This window comes from Anomaloglossus baeobatrachus, chromosome 12 (assembly GCF_048569485.1).
Source record: "Anomaloglossus baeobatrachus isolate aAnoBae1 chromosome 12, aAnoBae1.hap1, whole genome shotgun sequence".
Classification (NCBI taxonomy): Eukaryota; Metazoa; Chordata; class Amphibia; order Anura; family Aromobatidae; genus Anomaloglossus; species Anomaloglossus baeobatrachus.
In genome coordinates this window covers 134,162,929-134,171,935 of record NC_134364.1, presented here as the reverse complement: position 1 = coordinate 134,171,935, position 9,007 = coordinate 134,162,929, and the positions used below count along the sequence as shown (strand labels likewise).

At 47.5% G+C, this 9,007-nt stretch overlaps 1 protein-coding gene across 3 annotated transcripts in view; it reads left to right on the top strand.

Annotated features, from left to right (window-relative positions):
- Window positions 1-9,007, top strand: part of GANC (glucosidase alpha, neutral C) — a 594,745-nt gene that overhangs the window by 508,507 nt on the left and 77,231 nt on the right. For all 3 annotated transcript variants that reach the window (XM_075331191.1, XM_075331189.1, XM_075331190.1), the window contains one exon: window positions 1,064-1,140. In XM_075331191.1, the coding sequence (XP_075187306.1) occupies window positions 1,064-1,140 (77 nt within the window). The remainder of the gene's footprint in view (window positions 1-1,063; window positions 1,141-9,007) is intronic.

Here is a 9,007-nt window from a genome sequence, read left to right as displayed (position 1 = left end):
TTTCATGTCAATGCATTTTCAATGGACTCTCGTCCACCTGCGTTTGCGTCCGTTTGCGTCCGTTAGACGCAGGATCCGTCCTTTTGCGTTATTTTAACATGTTTCAAAAACGCAACATGTAGCGTTTTTGAGCTCCGTCCAAATACTGCAAAATTGCTGGATCCTGACTATAACGCACGCAAACGTAGGTGAACGAAAACTGTGCATGCCCAGACAGTACTTTGATTGGCCGGAAACAGATCTATCTCTCTCTCTCTCTCTCTCTCTCTCTCTCTCTCTCTCTCTCTCTCTCTCTCTCTCTCTCTCTCTCTCTCTCTCTCTCTCTCTCTCTCTCTCTCTCTCTCTCTCTCTCTCTCTCTCTCTCTCCCCCCCCCCCCTCCCCCCCACCCCCAAGATAAATATCGGGTATCCAAGGCCGATGTTTACCTTAGTTACCAGCGTCTGCAGCTGTCAGAAGCCTCCTCCCACTCTACTTACCCTCACTCCCGATCACATGACTCCAATGCCCGCCCCGAAACATCCACTGCAGGATCCTGCAAAATAACATATGCGTTTGCATACGTTATTTGCTGTAAAAGCAGGATCCGTACTTCCGTTAAAAAAACGTTTTCAACGGATGTTAAAAAGACGTAGTGTGAAACCAGCCTTAGTGTGACGGTACCTTTATAGTGAGTCTTATAGTGAGTCAATATTACCCTCTTTATGATTGCTGCGTCCAGTAGGTGGCACTATAGTTCTGTCCTCTTCCCATCTGATAAGGATATTTGTATTTTGTGGTCTGACTTTTGTTGCTGTTGGATTAGTCTCGGAAGTAGGCAGAAATGTTACACAAATTGATACAGAACTAGGAATCAGAGGAACTAACCCAGAAAGGATATGAAGGAAGGCGCCGTATATTTTACATATGCATTATGTATTTATTGTGATTTTATACTTTAAGTGCTGTTATTGTACTTTTGTTGCCTTTTTTCCAATGACGGCAGGTCTGAACTCTGCAGCATACCTAAACCAATTCTATAGCAGTGTCTACTACCAATGTAATAACTTCTGTTTTTGTTCCTAGGAAGTGCTTTATTAGTTGCCCCAGTGTTACACCCGGACGTCACTTCCATTGATGTGCTTTTTCCTGGCCGTGGAGAGGTAGAACACTAAATATCAATAATCACATTTGTCTTCATATAAAGGTTTTTGTGCGCAGTTGTCATTCAGCGTTTGGATGTGCAGCAGTATGCATTCTCTTCTGCTACAGCTTTACATAATGGCATATGGAGCATATTGTACCATCCTGCAGCTTTGCAGTTCGGTATGGCAGCAGATTATTCAGTAGCAGTATTGTAAGGGAACGTGCAGTGTGATTAAGCTATTTCTTTACAATTGTTGCATCATGTTTTAGAAGTGAAAATGGTCCTATATGAACCTGATTATCAGACCTTACTGACGAAAAAATACTTAGTCATGTCCACATAGCTTTCTCATGAGCCAGATCAGGCACCCCACACTTTGCACTGACGAGGGGCAAGCACCCCGAAACACCGTGTCTGCAAATTTGGATTCTGATCTGGCATATATATCCTGAGTTTTATTGCAAAGGATTGTTAAAAATCCACTTGTGACTTTTAGGATTGCTACTTCCAATAGGTGGCGCTGCGCTAGAGTTTGTCTCCTTTACTGGAGAGACCATTTTAGTCATGTTCGAAAGTGTTCGCACCTTTGAAATTGTTCCAGAAAATGAAGTCTTTCTCCAGAAAATTATTGCAATTCCACATTTTGTTATACACATGTTCATTTCCTTTGTGTGTTTTGGAAAAAAAACACAGAAAAAACAGAAAAAAAAAGGCAAATTGCACATAATTTCACACAAAACCCCTACATTATTTTCACTCAACCTAATATATGGTTGCACACCCTTTGAAACAATTACCTGCAATCAATCGTTTCCTATAACAATCGACAAGCTTCTTCCACCTCTTACCTGGAATGTTGGGCAGTCATCTTTGGAAATTGCTCTCATATTGGAAGGCGTCTTCTCCCAACAGAAATGTCAAGATCTCTCCAGAGGTGATCAATGGGATTTAGATCCGGACTCATTGCTGCCACTTCAGAACTCTCCAGCACACCCAGTTCCAGAGGCAGTAAAACAACCCAAAACATCTTTGAACCTCCACCATTAATTCCTTTTAGCACCTGAGGGGTTAATGCTTCTTTTGCAAGTCTGCTTGGAGGCATTCCCTCAGGTGCTCTAAGTTATTCATTAGGCGTGACCTGTATAAGGTCCCAGCATCCTTCACAGTGCGGGTTATTTTCTCTCCTCAGTTTAGAGGCAGCCTGTGTGTGTGCTCGTGTTATACGCCAGTTCCTGTAGCCTTCTGCAGACAAGGTGTAGTTTGCAGAAGCGACATTATTTTGTTGTTTTTATTTATTTTATTTTTTTGTGCTGTTCCTTGGAGTTATCCCGTTGAACAGGTAGGAGGTCTCTAGATCAGGGTCCATGTAGGAGACAAGGACAGGTCGGAGGGTCACACCCCGCTTCCTTCAAGTGTACCCGTGGCTTGAGGGCTAGTCAGGGTTCTTTAGTTTACAGGGGCAGAGAAGCCCCTGTCCCTGGGTAGCAGTCCATACGCGTGACACTTATCCACCATCCGGACTATCCTGTGTTGCAACCTTTCATCAATTTTTCTCTGCCGTCCACGTCCAGGGAGATTAGCTACAGTTACATGGGTTGTAAACATCTTGATTATGTTGCATACTGTAGGCAAAGGAACATCAAGATCTCTGGAGATGGACTTGAGAATCCAAAATTGTTGAAAAATATCAACAATCTCAAGATTAAAAATCCTACGTTATCGTCTCCTCTTTCTGTTCTCCATGCTGAGTGTGGCACACAGACACACAATGCAGAGATTAAAGGTGGCTTTACACGCTGCAACATCGCTAATGCGGAGTCGTTGGGATCACGGAATTTGTGACGCATTAGCGATGTTGCTGAGTGTGACACCGATGAGCGATTTTGCATCGTTGCAAAAACGTGCAAAATCGTTCATCGGTGACATGGGGGTCCATTCTCGATTATCGTTATTGCAGCAGTAACGATGTAGTTCGTCGCTCCTGCGGCAGCACACATCGCTCCGTGTGACACCGCAGGAACGAGGAACCTCTCCTTACCTGCCTCCCGGCCGCTATGAGGAAGGAAGGAGGTGGGCGGGATGTTCCGGCCACTCATCTCCGCCCCTCCGCTTCTATTGGGCGGCCGCTCAGTGACGTCGCTGTGACGCCGCACGGACCGCCCCCTTAGAAAGGAGGCGGTTCGCCGGTCACAGCGACGTCGCCGGGCAGGTAAGTATGTGTGACGGGTCTGGGCGATGTTGTGCGGCAGGGCAGCGATTTGCCTGTGTCGCGCAACAGATGGGGGCGGGTACCCACACTAGCGATATCGGGACCGATATCGCAGTGTGTAAAGTAGCCTTTAGTGTGTATTCATCTATATATATAATTGCCTTATTCTGTCTGTCTGTCTGTCTGCCTGTCTATCTGTCTGTCTGTCTGTCTGTCATGCTCCGAAATTGTGTCCTTACGGTGACACAAAGCTGATTGGCCGCTGGGCTCGCCATGGCCCCGCCCCCCCACACGGATTGGCCTCTCGCCCCGGCTCTCTGCAGGCCCCGCCCCCCTCACGCAATGCACGCTCGCTGTGGCCCAACTGACACGGGGCTCCGATTCCCAGGTGAGTACACACACATCAGATCACACTCACTCTCACACACACCTCACACATCACATCCACACATCACAACATGCTGGGATATCGCTTGCTTCTACACCGGCTCCGTCAGGATCCCGGCAGCGCCACACATAACCTTGCGATGCTGGGATCTTAACGGAGGCCGTGAAAGCTGGTAACCATTATACACATCGGGTAACTAAGGTCCCTTAGTTACCCGATGTGTATCATAGTTACCAGTGTACACCGGCTCACACTCACTCTCATACACACCTCACACACACATCACATCGCATCCACACATCAAGGTCCTGCAGCTGCGGAACATACATAACATAACAGCACACACACACACACACAAATCAGATCACACTCACTCACACACACACATCACATCGCATCCAAATACTCACAACATCCTGGGATATCGCTTGCTTCTCGGCGGCGATATTGTACTGTGAGCTTCCAGGACCTGCCGGGGGATCACATGGCCAGAAGCATGTGATATCCCCGGATGTTGTGAGTATCAGCGCGTATGTGCAATATCGTCAGTGTCTGTGTGTGTGAGTGGATGCGATCGGGTGTGTGTGAGTGGATGCGATCGGTTGTGTGTGTGAGTGGATGCGATCGGTTGTGTGGGTGAGTGGATGCGATCGGTTGTGTGGGTGAGTGGATGCGATCGGTTGTGTGGGTGAGTGGATGCGATCGGTTGTGTGGGTGAGTGGATGCGATCGGTTGTGTGGGTGAGTGTCGGCAGAGGAGCACGGCGTGCTGGAGGAGGCTGGGAGCAGAGAGGCTGATCTTGGGGAAGGCTGGGAGGGGGAGGCTGATGCTGAGGGAGGCTGGAAGGAGAGAGGCTGAGCAAACGTGCTCCATCCGCCATACTGCGCACTCCCCATCGTGCTGCATCCCCCATGCTGCGCACTCCCAAACGTGGTCCATCCGCCATGCTGCGCACTCCCAAACGTGGTCCATCCGCCATGCTGCGCACTCCTAAACGTGGTCCATCCGCCATGCTGCGCACTCCCAAACGTGCTCCATCCGCCATACTGCGCACTCCCAAACGTGCTCCATCCGCCATACTGCGCACTCCCCATCGTGCGCACTCCCCATCGTGCACCATCCGGCATGCTGCGCACTCCCAAGCGGATGGAGCATGATGGGGGGTGCGCAGCATGGCGGATGGAGCACGTTTGGGAGTGCGCAGCATGGCGGATGGAGCACGTTTGGGAGTGCGCAGCATGACGGATGGAGCACGTTTGGGAGTGCGCAGCATGACGGATGGAGCACGTTTGGGAGTGCGCAGCATGCCGGATGGTGCACGATGGGGAGTGCGCAGTATGGCGGATGGAGCACGTTTGGGAGTGCGCAGTATGGCGGATGGAGCACGTTTGGGAGTGCGCAGCATGGCGGATGGACCACGTTTAGGAGTGCGCAGCATGGCGGATGGACCACGTTTGGGAGTGCGCAGCATGGCGGATGGACCACGTTTGGGAGTGCGCAGCATGGGGGATGCAGCACGATGGGGAGTGCGCAGTATGGCGGATGGAGCACGTTTGCTCAGCCTCTCTCCTTCCAGCCTCCCTCAGCATCAGCCTCCCCCTCCCAGCCTTCCCCAAGATCAGCCTCTCTGCTCCCAGCCTCCTCCAGCACGCCGTGCTCCTCTGCCGACACTCACCCACACAACCGATCGCATCCACTCACCCACACAACCGATCGCATCCACTCACCCACACAACCGATCGCATCCACTCACCCACACAACCGATCGCATCCACTCACCCACACAACCGATCGCATCCACTCACACACACAACCGATCGCATCCACTCACACACACCCGATCGCATCCACTCACACACACAGACACTGACGATATTGCACATACGCGCTGATACTCACAACATCCGGGGATATCACATGCTTCTGGCCATGTGATCCCCCGGCAGGTCCTGGAAGCTCACAGTACAATATCGCCGCCGAGAAGCAAGCGATATCCCAGGATGTTGTGAGTATTTGGATGCGATGTGATGTGTGTGTGTGAGTGAGTGTGATCTGATTTGTGTGTGTGTGTGTGTGCTGTTATGTTATGTATGTTCCGCAGCTGCAGGACCTTGATGTGTGGATGCGATGTGATGTGTGTGTGAGGTGTGTATGAGAGTGAGTGTGAGCCGGTGTACACTGGTAACTATGATACACATCGGGTAACTAAGGGACCTTAGTTACCCGATGTGTATAATGGTTACCAGCTTTCACGGCCTCCGTTAAGATCCCAGCATCGCAAGGTTATGTCTGGCGCTGCCGGGATCCTGACGGAGCCGGTGTAGAAGCAAGCGATATCCCAGCATGTTGTGATGTGTGGATGTGATGTGTGAGGTGTGTGTGAGAGTGAGTGTGATCTGATGTGTGTGTGTGTGTACTCACCTGGGAATCGGAGCCCCGTGTCAGTTGGGCCACAGCGAGCGTGCATTGCGTGAGGGGGGCGGGGCCTGCAGAGAGCCGGGGCGAGAGGCCAATCCGTGTGGGGGGGCGGGGCCATGGCGAGCCCAGCGGCCAATCAGCTTTGTGTCACCGTAAGGACACAATTTCGGAGCATGACAGACAGACAGACAGACAGACAGACAGACAGACAGACAGACAGACAGACAGACAGACAGACAGACAGACAGACAGACAGACAGACAGAATAAGGCAATTATATATATAGATATATATATATAACAAAAATCATACATGAACTACACAATACGTAAATTCTAGAATACCCGATGCGTAGAATCGGGCCACCTTCTAGTCAATTCATAAATACCTGGAAATGTTACAGATCCATAATCTGTAGAGTTTCACAGAACCCTGGTCCAGTAGCCGCAGTGATAGTCCGCACAATGATCGGCACTGCGCTCTATACTAGACAATAGTGAAATAAACACACGTCCGGCACGCACTAGAATTCAAAGTCATGGTTCTTTATTCAGAACAAACCGAACATTTCAGCAACTCCTGAGCCTTTAACAGAGTGAAATAATAGAAGCCTGATCTCCATATACAGGCCATTCCACGGAACTGACACCATAAACTCAGTGATCAGAAAGGAATATATACACGCATTACACAAGTTATGTAGTAAATCAATAAAGTGTATATACACATAATCCCATAGCACTCACAAAGAAATAAACATAATTTAATGTAATGACATGATCAGAATTTTCATTTGAAATGACAAAATAAAAAGAAATAGATTCCCTTGTGCATCATACAATTATATATACAAGTGCATTTCAATAAATTAGAATAGCATCAAAAAGTTAATTTATTTCAGTAATTCAATACAAAAAGTGAAACGCATATATTATATAGAGTCATTACACACAGAGGGATCTATTCCTATATATTATATAGAGTCATTACACACAGAGGGACCTATTTCTATATATTATATAGAGTCATTACACACAGAGGGATCTATTCCTATATATTATATAGAGTCATTACACACAGAGGGATCTATACCATGTGTTATTATATATTATATAGAGTCATTACACACAGAGGGATCTATTCCTATATATTATATAGAGTCATTACACACAGAGGGATCTATTTCTATATATTATATAGAGTCATTACACACAGAGGGATCTATTCCTATATATTATATAGAGTCATTACACACAGAGGGATCTATACCATGTGTTATTATATATTATATAGAGTCATTACACACAGAGTGATCTATTTCATGTGTTTATTATATCTATATATATATATATATATATATAATTTTTGCCTTATTCTGTCTGTCTTGCTCCAAAATGACGTCATTACAGTGACAACCGTCGCCACAGCGCTTGCGCTAAAGAGCCTGCGACCGACGGCTCAGCTAACTGAACAGCCCGAACTACGGGTTGACAGGACGACGCCCGACACCTTCCCCCACCCACACGGCGCCCCGACTCCCCGGTGAGTGCTGCACCCCCGGGAGCCCACACCGGCAACCCACCGCTCGCCTCTGCCCCCCGCACACATTACCCACTCGGCTCCACCCCCCGTACTCCGCCCTCCGCAGGTATACACTTAACAGAAAAAGAAAAAGAAAAATCCGGCACTCACAATTCAATGCGTGAAAAACAGAATTATTTATTCAGTAATGGCTCATATGTGTGAAAAATATAATTCTCTCAATGTGATGATAATTGATGTTTCGGTCATATGAGACCTTCATCAGAATCACACTAAACATAAAAAAAGAGAAAACATATGCTATATTATATTATATATTACATATAATAATAGAAAATATATCCAGTTCAAAAATAGATTTTTACACATTAATTCATGTTTATACATAATACAATGGACTGATCAATATAGCAGGAGAAAATCCATCAAATAAGTGCACAGGATTTCATATGTATATATGCCTTTCGGAATATTATATATTTCATCTGAAATTAGAGTTTATTCAAAAGGCAAAATGTCATATATTTCATATGTATACATTCCTTTAGGAATATTATATATTTCATTTTAGATTAGAATTTATTCAAAAGAGCAAAACATCATATCATCTGAATGAGCAACAATTGATGGGGCAATCCCAGCTTCAGAGAGAAAAGGGGGCTTTACACGCTGCGACATCGCTAATGCGGAGTCGTGGGGGTCACGGAATTTGTGACACACATCCGGCCGCATTAGCGATGTTGTTGCGTGTGACACCTATGAGCGATTTTGCATCGTTGCAAAAATGTGCAAAATCGCTCATCGGTGACATGGGGGTCCATTCTCAAATATCGTTACTGCAGCAGTAACGAGGTTGTTCCTCGTTCCTGCGGCAGCACACATCACTCCGTGTGACACCGCAGGAACAAGGAACCTCTCCTTACCTGCCTCCCGGCCGCTATGAGGAAGGAAGTAGGTGGGCGGGATGTTACGTCCCGCTCATCTCTGCCCCTCCGCTTCTATTGGGCGGCCGCTCAGTGACGTCGCTGTGACGCTGCACGGACCGCCCCCTTAGAAAGGAGGCGGTTCGCCAGTCACAGCGACGTCACCGGGCAGGTAAGTATGTGTGACTGGAAAAACCACAAAGAACTATATAAAAAAAAAACACCAAAAAGGAGCCAAGACAAATGATATGTGCACACACAGAATGTGGTGAGCCTTCCTCATAAAGATGGCTGCAGCCGAGGTGCAAGATGCTGATGTCACAGCCACTCAACCTCCACACTAGGGGGGAGGGGCGGCTGCTTAGCATAAGACATGCACACTAATAAGGCTTGCACTGGGAGC